General features: G+C 40.0%; 1 protein-coding gene across 2 annotated transcripts in view; it reads right to left on the bottom strand.

Annotated features, from left to right (window-relative positions):
• The window catches only part of ADCY2 (adenylate cyclase 2), a 444,758-nt gene that overhangs the window by 39,878 nt on the left and 389,312 nt on the right, over nt 1–15,568 (bottom strand). For both annotated transcript variants that reach the window (XM_050938140.1, XM_050938141.1), the window contains one exon: nt 6,789–6,908. In XM_050938140.1, coding sequence (XP_050794097.1) covers nt 6,789–6,908 — 120 coding nt within the window. The remainder of the gene's footprint in view (nt 1–6,788; nt 6,909–15,568) is intronic.

Below are 15,568 nucleotides of genomic sequence, written 5' to 3'. Positions count from 1 at the left end.
GTGCTCTCAGCTCAGTAATTTCAGCTCTTTAGCAATTTCAGCTCATAGTAGGGGAGCCCCAGTGCTAGTGCACCATTAGCCCAAAGTGAGTTCCGTTCAGTAACCTGTATCAAGATTCTTAAGGGAATAAAAAATCAACTCTGACATTCCACAGTGGAGAGAGGAAGGGGTAGAACTGGTGCTTCTGGCTCCACAAGGAGACTGCACCACCAGGCACAGATACCTGTCCCCAGCCTCTCTCAAGTCACTGGGTTTTGGAACCCATATCCCTTGTCTAGCAAGTACCACCCCACTGAGGTTGAGTCATTTGTCACAAAGCAGTCCCACAGCTCGGCAGCCTGGGATGGGGTAGGCGTGCCTATGCAAATACACTCTCTGAAATTCTTTCCACCAGATGTCAGGGTAGAGCTTATCCTGACTCTGCTTACACAAGGAACTTTATTTTAAACAAAGGGAGGGAAAGTTCTCTATGAGTCTGCTGAGCTCTGTCTCAGGCTGGGGACAGTAAAGAAGGAACTGAGGAGACTGGTTGTGCATGCGTATTATTAAGGCACGCTCAACGCGTGGGGCAGGTTCTGCGCGTGTTGTCAAACTCTCCAAATGAAGGCGCAGGGGTGCACCAACACCTGGAGCGAAGCAACCACAGGGACATCTCTTGAAGAAGAATTCTTTCTTTGACCTAGTGTTGTTTACATAGGGACTTTGGTAGGCTTAAATATGCCACTCAGGGGTGTGGATTTTTCACATCCCTGACTAACATAGTTAAATCAACCTAATTTTCTAGTGTATACTAAGTGTCAATCCCCAGGAGGCCTTCCTGATTTATAAGAGAAAAAGACATCCCTTTTGGGATATAAGGAACAGAGAGAGGCTCAGAAGAAAAAGGAAGCAAGCAAATTGATCACTGTGATGGGTCCTGGCCAGCCTGGACAGAAAGGGCTGGAAAGGAGACTATGGATGAGAGGAAATCATCTTGAATACAGGCTGTATCTTGCTAGCTTAAATTTTAGATGTGTGTTTTCACTTTCTTTGCTTGTAACCATCTCACTACTTTTATCTCTTTTCTTTGGTATTGCTTCATCCATGCTTTGTTGTTAATATTTATTTATTTGTTTTGTTTTGCTTTCCTTATAAATCAGCCAGGCGGTGTGAGTTCAGTAAAGTGTGTGCTTCTAGAAAGCTAACAGGTTGGAGTGTTGTGTTGTCTCTGTAAAAGCAGCAAGCCTAACTAACATTGTTTCTGTTAGGGTCCAGTGAGAGGGACTGGTCACTACAGTACAACAATTAAGGGGGGGAATTCAGAGCTGGAAGGGTACTGAGGTCGGCCTATAAGGAGTAAACAAGTTGGGCAAGATCAGGGTTGGTTGTGCACTGCTGACAGACTGTTGGGGTCAGATCCCTGAACCAAAGCTGCACAGACACAAGACACCCAAGGATTACAAGGCAAATGGTGACTAACCAGCTTACTGTCCTGAGTGAACTCCAAAACGTCATTCCTGTAATAGCACAGAGCTTAGAGCAACTGCAGACTCTGCTTGCAAGACTTGTAATCTCTGAAGCAATAAGCATAGAGCTTATAAATTCCATAAATATTGTACTTATACAGATGGTGGGAAAATAATGAAATAACTTAAAATGAGGGAATCTAGAAAGCTCAAACTGGGTCTATGCTTAAGATATACATTTACCTGAAATGTAAAGCCTTCAGGCCAAATCTTCTGTTGTTATGAGTGGAGAAGAAAACTTACAAAAACTACTATTTTTTCTAGGCTTATACATCAAAAAATGGTTTGTATGGTTGAGGTTAAACTTTCCTGAAACATTTTTCTCTGGCCTAAGATTAAACATGAAAAACTTCAGTCCAATTTTTGTTTTGTTTTTGATGAAAGTGAGACTGGGTTGTCAAAATCAGCACTGAAATGGAAAGACAATTATAGTATATGCTCACTTATGGAGTCTTTATCACATTCTCCACAGAGTACCTGAATGTTAAGGATTTATACCTCAAAAAAAAAGTTACTTTTCTTAGGCCAAGTACATTTTATTTCTCATTAAGATATTTCTGGAACACTGCTGGCTTGTGGATAGAAGTGTTTGACTGAACCTGAATCACCATATACTCATTTTGGGAGATCTCTGTTGTGAGTGCTTTGTACAGCACAATCAGCTGTAGTTAACTTGTAATTTTAATTTTTCTCCAGTGCTTATAATTTATTGCTGCTTGAAATAAGCAAAAAAATAATTCTTGTTCAGAATTACTAATATTAAATCTTCATTGATTATTGCATTCTTTTCAATGGTGCCTTTTATACTCTTGTGAGTTCAATCTATATAAAGTAGCAGAATCCATTTTTCTACTAAGTAAGCATCACTACTTTTGAAAGTGCTTTTCATATTGGAAAAATGTTAATGTTTGTGCATCCAAAACGAAACACAAAGGTCAATAAACTTTGTTGTGAAGAAAAGAGCACCAGTTAGAAATAGACAGCCCAATTTGCAAATGCTGCCTCAATGGGTATGCCTAATTCAAGTTGAGAAGCCAAAAATGTAGGTACCTCAGATTGCTGTGCATTTTTGAAAACATAGCCTTAAGTTTGTCTCTTTCATTTTTTTGGTTATGTCTATACTACAGCCTATGTCAGCCTAACTTACGCCACTTAGGGGTGCAAATATTCTACCCCCCCCAAGAGCAACAGAAGTTACACCCACATAAGCGCTGGTGTGCACAGCGCTATGTCGGCAGGAGAGCTGCTCCCACTGACACAGCTTCTGCCACTCGCAAAGGTGGCACAGAGCATCTTCATCAGATGTGCTGCTGCAGCGCTGTATGTATAGACATGTCCATGGTTCTTATATATTAGCTCACTGCTCTTCTGTCTGGGTTCCCAACACTGCATGGAAATGTTTAAATCCCTCAAGAACCATGTTTTCAGTTAAACAAAGTTTAAAGTCATGGACCCATTTGCATTTGTAGCAAACCTACCTTTTGGATTTAAACTACTAGGCAGTTTCGATTAAAGTACTGTGATTTGGACCCTTCTTTCCCCCCCTCAATCCCTCCCACTCCTCAGAGCTGGGGAACAGGGTGGGGTGGAGTGGGCCAGGCTATAAAACTGTGCAAAAAGCTGCCACCTCTGCATAGCCACCTAACTAATTCTTGCAAAAGATCCATGTGGCCAATAGAACAGACAGGATAGAGGACATAGATAGGGTTTGAGGAAGGAACAGCAAGGGGTAAAAAACATGAAAAGCCAATACTACTGGAATTACCATTAATGTGTGTTGTGAGCTTTCTGATCTCTCTCAGAGAGCACTAAACTGCAATCTAGCAAACCAGTGGCATGACAGGTTTCTGGCCAGCCATTTTCTGCCCTGACTGGGTCAGCGTGGAGGAAGAGTATCTGCATAGCTGGCCAGAATCTATAGATTTGGGGGACATTATATAAAGGATTGTTTTCCTTCTCGTGTACTTGTAGCCTCACCACTTGTCTTCTCCTTCATACCCCTGTAAGGCTCAGACAAGATGGGTACAGAATACCCAGACAGCAGCTATTTCAAAGCCACAGAGCTGCGCTATTGCCAACTCTTGTGATTTGACCATGAGACTTGTGGTATTTGGTATTTTTCTTAAAACTTTAGGTCCTGGAGTGCTGTGATTCTGAGATTTTCAGCATTATTTAAAAAGAAAAAAATAAGTTGATAGCCCACATGGTTGTGGTGGACAGCTTGAAAATATGAATTAAAGGCTCAACATCCAGAGGCACATAAAAAGAACTCCAAATACATTATAAAAAAATCTCATGATATTCTGGGAGCTGAGTAATAAATTTTGAACATTTGGGGCTGGCAATACTGGAAATGTAATTTGGCAATACTGGAAATCACAGAGGGAGATCATATGGGTCCAAAAGATATGAATTCTACATAACTTCTAACATTTGGAAACCATTTTGCAGCCTCCTAACAAAATAGAAAGACAAACAATCCCTTTGCAACTGATTAAGTATTCCCTGACAAGTCTTGTATAACAGCAGACTGCACAGTAATGTAACTAAGAACATCTCATATTGCAGCAAAAAATATTAATTAGCATGGTTCCGAATAGGGCTCAATTCTTCTGGGATTGAAGCATTTTAAAAATTTCTTATTCATTCATTTTAGTCTGCATACTCAACAGAGCTGTCAGCTTCACTTTTTATAAGTTACAGGCAGTTTCTCTGTGGGAGTAATGTTTAATGCCATTATACACATATACAAAAGACTGACTTTTAATTTTAAAAAATAATGTTTTGCCACCACAAGTGCTCAGTGTACCATTCAATAAACACAGAATAGTTTTTTTTATCTATAGATTTTTAATTTCTCTAAATCAGTGATTCATTAATAATTCAAAAGGATTTTGCCTCTCCCCTGCTGTCTTTATCAAGCCAGAACTTATGAGCTCTGAAATGCTTTGTGTGGTTTAGGATGGAACTACTGTACAATTAGGAGGTTTTTAATAGATAAATAGGAAAGAGGAGTGTTAAAACCTTTATTCCACCATAAATTATTCACTATACCTGAATTATTAACAAAGCAATGACAAAATTTTTGTCTATTTCTGTCATAGCTAAGTAAACACATTTATTAAGTGACAGACAATATGGTTTCTACATGTAGAGAATGCATTTTGATATTATTTAAATTAAAAAAAACATATTAAAGACCAGTTACTATAAATAGTTGCAATACCATGAAGACCTGGATATCTTAGTAAGATACTGGATAGTGTCAAACAGATTATTAAACTTATCCTTTATCATGGTGGAAAAAAACCTCAAAAGAATTATAAAAGTACAACAAAATAATATATGACAAAAGTGGATATAAAATGTTTCTGTTTAAAATAAGATAAAAATAAATTAGTGGGCTGACATTTTTTCCATCTATGTACATACATAGGACTGGGGAAGGTTGAGGTCAGTTTATTTATAGCAAAAGCTCTTTAATCATATCCTTACAGAGTAAATAAATGTGCTACCAATATTAGCTATTAGCTCACACTAACTGATCAGGAGATAAATGTTTGACACCTCCTGAAAGCTTCCTGGATGCTAGAACTCCTCACAAAATATCATATTACAAAATGTTTCAATTAAAGAAGAGAGATTACACTTTTATTAATTTTTTTTCAAAAAAATATGCCCCTTCTTTAGGCCCACTGACCTAGAAATAAAAATGTGCATGAAGTTTATCCCCATTTAGATTAGTTGCTTTCACACCGACATAATGTGAAAACTAGTGAGCATTGCAAGAGTTCAGTCCACCAATCAGGCCCTCATTGATTAAACATTTCTTTCAGAATTAATTAAAATGATGCTTTTAATTAACACATTATCTAGTTAATCTTTACAATACACTTCTGAATTAGGCATTATTTTCATTTTATAGATTGGAAAACTACGCCAAAGTTGTTGAGTGGATTGCCCAAGGCCACAGAAGGAGACAATTATTACAGGCAGAACTCAGAGAGTTTAAGCCTGGAGAGACCATTACATCATCTAGCCCAACTTTGTGTATACCACAGGCCATTAAATTTCACGCAGTTACCCCTGTACTGAGGCCCACAACTTGTGTTTAACTAAAACATATTTTCCGTAAAGGCATCCAGTCTTGGTCTGAAAGACATCAAGAGAAGGAGATTCCACCACTCCTCTTTGTAATTTGTTTCAATGTTTAATCATTCTCAGTGTTAAAATACTATGCCCAATTTGAATGTGTTTTGCTTCTGCTTCCAGTCACTAGTTCTTGTGATGCCTTTCTCTGCTAGAATAGAAAGCTCTTTAGTACTAGGTATTTTCTCCCCATGAAGGAAGTTAGACATTAATCAAGATACCTCTCAATCTTCTTTTTCTGATAAGCTAAATAGATGGAGTTCTTTAAGAGTCACTGTAAGGCACTGTCTCCAGCCCTCAAATTGTTTCTGTGACTCTTTTCTGGACCCTCCTCAAATTTTCAGCATCCAAGGATCACACTAGCCTCTTTTCCCCCTATAGCATTGCACTGGAAGCTCATGTTGAATAGTTTGTCCATGATGACCCCTTAATTCCTTTTCAGAATCACTGCTTTCCAGGATATAGTCCCTCATTCTGTAGGTATGAGCATCCCTCCGTGTTCCTAAATGTATGACCTTGCATTTGGCTGTATTACAGTAAACTTGTTTGAATGGACCCAGTCAACCAAGTGATCCAGATCGCTCTGTTTGACTGTCCCATCCTCCTCATTATTTACTACTCCTCCAGTTTTTGTTTCATCTGTAAATTTGATCAGCAGTGATTTTATATTTACTTTCAGATAATTGATGCAAGTGTCAGGCCTAGTACCGATATCTCTGGAAACCCACTAGAAACACCCCCATTTGATCGTGATTCTTCACTGACAATTACTTTCAGATCTGTCAGCTCCTATTCCACTTAAGGTATGCTCTACTGATATTGTAGAATGGCATTTTTTTAGAATTAGAACTCTAGAGTTCTTGGCTACCAGACATTTCTCCAAACCTCTTTCTTAATCTGAAATTCATTGAAATTCAAAGTTAGAGCCTGATTTTCAGAAGTGCCGAGGCCCTGCACCTCTCCTTGACTTCAAATGAAGTTGTGAGTACTCAGTACCTCTGGAAAAAGAATGAACCCTTTGGAGGCTTCTTGAAAAATCCTCTGAACCACTAAGCTGCAAAAGGTCCAGTGACAGTAGGTTTAATGTAGCCATTGCAAACTATAAAAAAATAAAGAAATGTGAAATGAACTTACTGGTAGGTAAAAATAGTTGTTTTGTATATACCACAGTGTTTGAGCACTTGATTCAGGAAAACTTGCATTTGATGAATTAAGAACCGGGATGAAAATTATCACAGGATCATCCAGGAAAAACTAGAGGAAAATAATATGAAGTTTGTTAGTATCTTCAGTGGTGACAGATCAAAGAAGTAAACAGAGAGGGAAAAGCTCAATCATTAATTACTTATTTTGACAGAAGCAGAATCTGAGGTCCCAAGTCATTTTTGAATGGAATGCAATGGGGTTTATTTTCAAATTACCATCATGTGTGCCCAGACTGCAAAAGAAAATACATCATGAAGTACTTTGACGTAAACTTATATTTAGGCTGGGCAGAATTATATTTTAAAAATAATTTTGACAGAGAATATTGATGTTTATTTTTAAGCATTTTTAATTCAAATGTTCACAACTGCAAAATCAAGGAGGGATCAGACAATAATTATTTAATGACACTAGACAGTGAGATTCAAAAAGTTAAACTGTTAAAACACAAATAGTCAACATCACATGTCAATATATGCAAAGTAAATATCATTAAATAATATTAATAAGTTCGCAAACAGCATTTTTGTTACGTTGTCTATCTGTAAATTTTTATTGTTGTAGATGAAATATTTTTGTCAACTTGTGTGTGTATGGTGACATCAACATTTACCAATACAAATCTAAGCCTTCCAACCTACATTCATCTACCTTCAAGCATTGCCATTAAGCAGTCTACAGCAATCTGTGGAACTAGAAACATAAGTTTTATTAAACTATGAACACATACCAGTGCCAGGTGAAATAGGAGACTGAGTAAAACAAAAAATAATAAAAGAATACACAAGGGGAAAAAATACACAGAAATTTTGTCAGTTTTCATGAAACAAACACCAATTACTTCTGAAGTATGTGTTTGTATTTTGCTTTCTTTCGTCAAACCATCTCCACTTGCTATCTCAATTATGTCACTTTGGAAATTCTGTAGTGCCTATATACATGGTATTTTAATGTAGCATTCTCTTTTCTCTCCATTAGAGATAACTCAGCCTTTGCACTCACATCCTTGGGGGTGGAGAAGAGGGAGTGAAATGGAAAGAAAGCTGTATTTTTATTAACCCCAATGTTTGCCAATATTTCAGCAAAGTACCATTAAGTTCTTATTTTCACTTTTAATTTATATTCCAAGCAGATTTTTCTCTCACATTCATATAATCTATCCTCTGTTTTGGACCGTGTGCAATGCAGGATGACAGTGCTTGCTGTGCTGATGCTCCTTTGAAGAGGAACTTAGGATGAGCACTTCTGTGCTTTTCTAATTTATTTGACCAGAAGACTGTACAAATGCAAGATAGTGATACCAGGTTCTTTTCAGCTTCATAACTAACTTGTTGGCTTCCAGGGGTGTTTGCATTGAGGTATTTAGAGTTAAGTGGCATGTCATCCACTACAATCAAATCTAACAAAATCAAAAACAAATTGTTTAAAAATATACCTTTATCACTAATTAAAGCTAATATTATCACAAAAATGCAAGTTTAAAATAAAAAAGAAATGCATGTAGGGATTTCTTGTGCCTTTAAAGCATGGCCTCACTCTGGGGCCAGTTCAGAGGGGCACAACTCTCCCATTCGTAGTTCCCAGAGGCACTGTATATGGGATATGAAGATCTGAGGGAGTTTTAGGAAGTGTAGCCACTGCTGCAGCTTTTGAAAAGGTGCAGAGTACACTTCCCTCCCATGTAAGGCCAGCCTTGCAGCACAGCACAGAGAGGGATATGCCCATAACATGGCTCTCTCTGCACACTCTTTGAAGAGGTCAGAGCTGCTGGAAGTGCAAGAGCTGATTGGGATGTCTCACCTACTTGTGTACCTGTGGTGGACCAGACATGATCTTTCCCTAGGATGATGTTGCTTTTTTAAATGCATTTTTATCATTAAGTCGCTGATATTATAATTATTTATTTGTGTTACAGTAGCATCTACAGGACCGAACTGAGATAGGCAGCTCATCATGCTAGCTACTGCACAAAGAGATAGTAAGAGACAGTCCCTGCCCTGAAGAACTTGAACAATAAATAGAAAAAACAGATAAAGGTTGGGTGAAATATTTATTAATTATTATTATTATTATTTATTATATGCTAGAACAATATGCTGAAGAAATCAAGTCTGAAGAATCAGGGCAGAAACAAAACCCCTCTTTCATTGTTTGCATTTGCATACAGGTGCTGGCTTATTTTGCCAGGTTCTAGAGCATTGGTTATTAGCCACTGCTATGTTCTTAACATTTTATATGTGAGCATTGAGCCCAAATCGGTCTTGACTCCTAATATACCCTTTTAAAATCTGTATGTGTCATAAACAGATAGCTAAGGGTTAATGTCTCTTTCACCTGAAGCACCTGACCAGAGGACCAATCAGGAAACCGGATTTTTTCAACTTTGGGTGGAGGGAATTGAGTGTCTTTGTCTTTTGTTTTCTGCCTGCCTGCTTTCTCTGAGCTTTGGAGAAGTAGTTCTACTTTCTAGTCTTCTGTTTCCAAGTGTAAGGACAAAGAGATCAGATAGTAAGTTATATGGTTTCTTTTCTTTGGTATTTGCATGAATATAAGTGCTGGAGTGCTTTGATTTGTATTCTTTTGGAATAAGGCTGTTTATTCAATATTCTTTTAAGCAATTGACCCTGTGTTGTATCATCTAATACAGAGAGAACATTTGTACTTATTTTTCTTTCTTTTTATATAAAGCTTTCTTTTAAGACCTGTTGGAGTTTTCTTTACTTCAGGGAAATTGAGTCTGTACTCACCAGGGAATTGGTGGGAGGAAGAAATCAAGGGGAGATTTGTGTGTTGGATCGCTAGCCTGATTTTGCATTCCCTCTGGGGGAAGAGGAAAGTACTTTGGTTTCCAGGATTGGGAACGGAGAGGGGGAGTCCCTCTGTTTGGGTTCACAGAGCTTGTGTCTGTGTATCTCTCCAGGAGCACCTGGAGGGGGGAAGGGAAAAAGGATTATTTCCCTTTGTTGTGAGACTCAAGGGATTTGGGTCTTGGGGTCCCCAGGGAAGGTTTTTCAGGGGGACCAGAGTGCCCCAAAACACTCTAATTTTTTGGGTGGTGGCAGCAGGTACCAGGTCCAAGCTGGTAACTAAGCTTGGAGGTTTTCATGCTAACCCCCATATTTTGGACGCTAAGGTCCAAATCTGGGACTAAGGTTATTACATGAGTGGCAGCTGGTGGGAGATAGACAGAACCCAGAAGCCAGTAGAAATATTATATTTTTCTTTTCTCTGCTAAGGGCTTTTTAGCAGAGAGAAGCAGTTGGTTTTAAAAGGGAACCAGAGAGAATTTTTTTTTCTGCTCTCTCTCGCAGTTTGTGGCTTGCATGTTAAGGGTCTTTTGTCATGCAATAGCCCTCCCATTAGGAGGCAAGTACCGCTAGATGAACCTGCCAAGGAGAGGTCAGCATTCGTCACCCATGCGGGGGTGTATGAATTCAATGTCCTTCCTTTCGGCCTTCGAAATGCACCTGCCACCTTCCAGAGGCTGGTAGATGGTCTACTAGCTGGACTGGGAGAATTTGCAGTTGCCTACCTCGATGATGTGGCCATTTTTTCAGACTCCTGGCCCGAACACCTACTACACCTGGAAAAGGTCTTTGAGCGCATCAGGCAGGCAGGACTAACTGTTAAGGCCAAAAAGTGTCAAATAGGCCAAAACAGAGTGACTTACCTGGGGCACCAGGTGGGTCGAGGAACCATAAACCCCCTACAGGCCAAGGTGGATGCTATCCAAAAGTGGCCTGTCCCAAGGTCAAAGAAACAGGTCCAATCCTTCTTAGGCTTGGCCGGATACTACAGGCGATTTGTACCACACTACAGCCAAATCGCTGCCCCACTGACCGACCTGACCAAAAAGACCCAGCCAAATGCAGTTAAGTGGACTGATGAGTGTCAAAAGGCCTTTACCCAACTTAAGGCAACGCTCATGTCTGACCCTGTGCTCAGGGCCCCGGATTTTGACAAGCCATTCCTAGTAACCACAGATGCATCTGAGCGTGGTATAGGAGCAGTGCTCATGCAGGAAGCAACAGATCACAACTTCCATCCTGTCGTGTTTCTCAGCAAGAAACTGTCTGAGAGGGAAAGTCACTGGTCAGTCAGTGAAAAGGAATGCTATGCCATTGTGTACGCCCTGGAAAAGCTACGCCCATATGTTTGGGGACGGCGGTTCCAACTACAAACTGACCATGCTGCACTAAAGTGGCTTCATACTGCCAAGGGGAACAACAAGAAACTTCTTCGTTGGAGTTTAGCTCTCCAAGATTTTGATTTTGAAGTTCAACACATCACAGGAGCTTCTAATAAAGTTGCTGATGCACTCTCCCGTGAGAGTTTCCCAGAATTCAGTAGTTAAAAAGTGTTCTTAAAATGTAGAAGTCTGTTAGTTATATACTTAGGAGTATATGTAAAGGTGTATGTGTTGTATTAATCTGTTTATTTTCAAGTTCTAGAAGGAAATCGCCGCCAGTGAGCTTCCCCACTGTCTGCAATTTGGGGGGCGTGTCATAAACAGATAGCTAAGGGTTAATGTCTCTTTCACCTGAAGCACCTGACCAGAGGACCAATCAGGAAACCGGATTTTTTCAACTTTGGGTGGAGGGAATTGAGTGTCTTTGTCTTTTGTTTTCTGCCTGCCTGCTTTCTCTGAGCTTTGGAGAAGTAGTTCTACTTTCTAGTCTTCTGTTTCCAAGTGTAAGGACAAAGAGATCAGATAGTAAGTTATATGGTTTCTTTTCTTTGGTATTTGCATGAATATAAGTGCTGGAGTGCTTTGATTTGTATTCTTTTGGAATAAGGCTGTTTATTCAATATTCTTTTAAGCAATTGACCCTGTGTTGTATCATCTAATACAGAGAGAACATTTGTACTTATTTTTCTTTCTTTTTATATAAAGCTTTCTTTTAAGACCTGTTGGAGTTTTCTTTACTTCAGGGAAATTGAGTCTGTACTCACCAGGGAATTGGTGGGAGGAAGAAATCAAGGGGAGATTTGTGTGTTGGATCGCTAGCCTGATTTTGCATTCCCTCTGGGGGAAGAGGAAAGTACTTTGGTTTCCAGGATTGGGAACGGAGAGGGGGAGTCCCTCTGTTTGGGTTCACAGAGCTTGTGTCTGTGTATCTCTCCAGGAGCACCTGGAGGGGGGAAGGGAAAAAGGATTATTTCCCTTTGTTGTGAGACTCAAGGGATTTGGGTCTTGGGGTCCCCAGGGAAGGTTTTTCAGGGGGACCAGAGTGCCCCAAAACACTCTAATTTTTTGGGTGGTGGCAGCAGGTACCAGGTCCAAGCTGGTAGCTAAGCTTGGAGGTTTTCATGCTAACCCCCATATTTTGGATGCTAAGGTCCAAATCTGGGACTAAGGTTATTACAGTATGTTTCTGCATTAGTTTATTTTTGTTTTTTTAAAAACATGTTTCAGCCAATTCTAGATTTGATGACAAAAAGACAAAGTATTATTTTTCAAATATTAAAAAAAGTGAACAAAGAATTGTAAACTTCCTACCTTTTCTTAGCTGCCTAAGGTAAATGTCACAGACTCATCAGATTTAAATATATTGAATAAATATGATGCACAGAACCATGTAGTTAAATACGTTTACCTTCTCCCTTAATATATTTACAAGAGTCTGTCAACAGCTGCCAGACATGGGGTAAAATTTTGAAATAACACTGAAGATTTTAGTTACACACCTACCATTAACATTAATTGAAATCACAGAAATAAATCCTGCCCTTCTTTAGATCTCTGACACCAGAATTCATTTAAGGGATAAGCACTGGGAACTGTGTTTTATGAGGCCTTAATCAAACCCTCCCAATGTAATACATCTCTATAATATACTAAATTAAACTTAAATTTTCCTCTGTAATCCCTGTATTATATCATTGTGGTACCCCAAAGAAATACTCTGTAGAGGCATAAAGATTTCTTCATTGAACTATAAGTGTATCTCTTTGATAAACAGATTGTAAGGCAGCTTATTTAAATATATAATGTGTGCACATCAAGATTTTAAAATAATCACATCTTAGAAAATAATTTATAGTGTCAAATTATCTGTGGATGTAAATTCACATATTTACAGATCCCAAGATCAGAAGGGACCATTGTGAACATCTAATCTGAGCTGCAAAACACAGGCCATAGATCTTTTCCAAGTTAATTCCTGCTTCAAATAAAACAGCTGTAGTTGAATTAGAACATAACTTTTAGAAAACCCAATCATGATTTAAAAATTGCCAATGATGGAGAATCCACCACAATCTTTCAAATGTTATTCCAAAGTTTAATTATTTTCATGTGCCTTATTTCTAGTTGGAATTTATCTGAATTCAATTTCCAGCCACTGGATTTTGTTACACCTCCGCTAGATTGAAGAGCCCTCTATTTTCAAATTTCTGTTCCTCATGGAAGTACTGACAAACTGATCAAAATCATTCCTTGATAAGCTAATTAGATGGAACTCCTTGAGTCTTTCACTGCACAGCATTAACACAACATTACCAAAACTTAACAGCGACATCTACTTCCTGAGAAAATGCAAGAAACAAACATTATTCCCAGAAGACTCACCATCTATAACCCTCTGATCATCTCCTACAACTCCAAATATGCTGAACAGCTCTGCAGAAGGTCTTCAGAAAAAATGAAGAAACCATCTCCTGCACCTCACATACTCCAGAAGGAACCACTGAAACAAGAAAGAGGAGGTTTATTACCTGTAACTGGAGGTTCTTCAAGATGTGTGGTCCCTATCTGTATTCCATGCGCCTGAAGTTAGAGAATTTGAAAGTAGTGTCTGTTGGTCCACCCATGAGCCCTGACTTGCCTCATACTTCTGTCCAAGGTGATAAAGGGCATGGCGGACTGACTACATCTTCAGTTCCTTCTCCATCATGAATCAGACAGATCCATAGCAAAGGGGAAGAAGGGTGGGAAGTGGAATACAGATTGGGACCACACATCTAGAAGAACCTCCAAATACAGGTAAATAACCTCCTCTTCTTTGAGTGATGGTCCCTATTGTATTCTGTCGAGGGTGATTGACAAGCAGTACCTAAGTTGGAAGAGGGTGTGAGGATGAGGACAGAATGGTTGTGCAGAGAACTGCCACACAGAAGGAGGAGTCTGCTGCAGAGTTCTGCACTAATGTTCAGTGTGTTGCAAAGGTGTGCACAGAACTGCATGTGGCCGCTTTACATATGTCCTGAATCAGCATGTCTAGACAGCGAGGCCTTGGGGGCTATGTAACGAATCATCCACCTTTTGATTGAAAAGATGGGACTAACTGAAGGGGAGGTCTTCAATTGTGTTTTGCACCTCCCTAGGGAAACCGTATAAGTGGAGCCAAGAAACCCGACACATAACTGTGGCCATAGCCATGGCCTTTGAGGAGGTATCTGCTGCACCCACTGCTGATTGGAGTGCTGTTTCAGCTACCAGCTTCCCTTTCTCAATGATCACACAAAAACTAGCCCTGTCGTGTTGAGGGAGACTATCAATAAATTCCTCAAATTAGCTGTAATTCAAGAAGTTGAATTTGTCTAGAAACGCCTGATAGTTCCTGATCCTGAACTGAAGACAAGATGAGGAAAAGACCTTATGCCTCAAAAGGTCCAAACACTGCTCTCCTTGTCAGATGGTGTAGAGCAAGGGTGCTGCTGTCTGTCTTGTTCAGTCATGGCTTACAAAAACAGGAAGTTTTGGGGGAGGTGTGGGAAGAGGAAATCGGATCCCTTAGCCAGAATGTAATAGCATCTTTTAGCCCCTTTGGGCATAGGCATGTATGTGGCCAGGGTGTGCCATACTGTTCTGGCAGGCTCAAGAATGGCACTTTTAATAGGCAGTACAACTCTAGTTGGTCCTGAGGAGTGGCGTATATCCAGTAGTTTATGCTGGGTAACCTAGATTTCCTTCAGTGGAATCTGGAGTTCCCCCGTAACTCTGCACAGCAGATCTTGAAACTGCCTAAAGTCATTCAGAGGTGAAGGAGATGCTGTAGTCATTGCTTCATCCACAGATGAGGAAGCAAATCTTTCTGGTTCTGGTGGCACCATCAGAACTGGGCTAAGGCTCTTCTACCAACAGATCCAAGTGCCTGGTAGAAGGAGCTCTCAATGGAGAGGTAGGTGAAGACTCTCTTGCAGATCAGGCTGGTTCTGAGGAGGATATTGGGACCAGGGTAGTATGGCCAGTAGGCCATATCTGGGGGGATACTCAGGTGGTCCCTACAGCATGGGGTCCCAGTGGATCTGTGGTGGTTGAAGTGGTGGGTGTTGCCAAGACCAGAACAGCCTCTGTGAATGCAAGTATGGATGGTTAGTAAGTATCGACAGTCCCTCTCCAGCTTCTGATTCATTGGTGGAAGAGAAAGCAGACTCTGGTTCCATTGGTGGTACCGCTGGAGCCGTGGTGTAGTCCATCAGAGTGGGTGGAAAGGTGTTCTGCAGTTGAAGCATATCACAAGGGGAGAAATAGTCTCCCTAGGTAGAAAGGCCTGACAAACCCTGGTTCTGTTAAGGTGAATGCGACATGGGGCTCAAACACAGTTCCTGATCTCCCCAGTGATAGAGATACCCTCTCTTTACTCGGTACTGCCATGGACTTCTGCAGAACAGGCAGATTCTGCAGCTTGTGGAGCATCAGTGCTGATAGTACTGGTGGGTTAGTGCTCAGAGCCACCGGATCTCCTTGTTCGTGGGACTTCATT

This window comes from Gopherus flavomarginatus, chromosome 2 (genome assembly GCF_025201925.1).
Source record: "Gopherus flavomarginatus isolate rGopFla2 chromosome 2, rGopFla2.mat.asm, whole genome shotgun sequence".
NCBI lineage: Eukaryota > Metazoa > Chordata > Testudines > Testudinidae > Gopherus > Gopherus flavomarginatus.
Note: the sequence above shows the minus strand (reverse complement) of the source record. Positions and strands in the feature narration are given on the sequence as shown.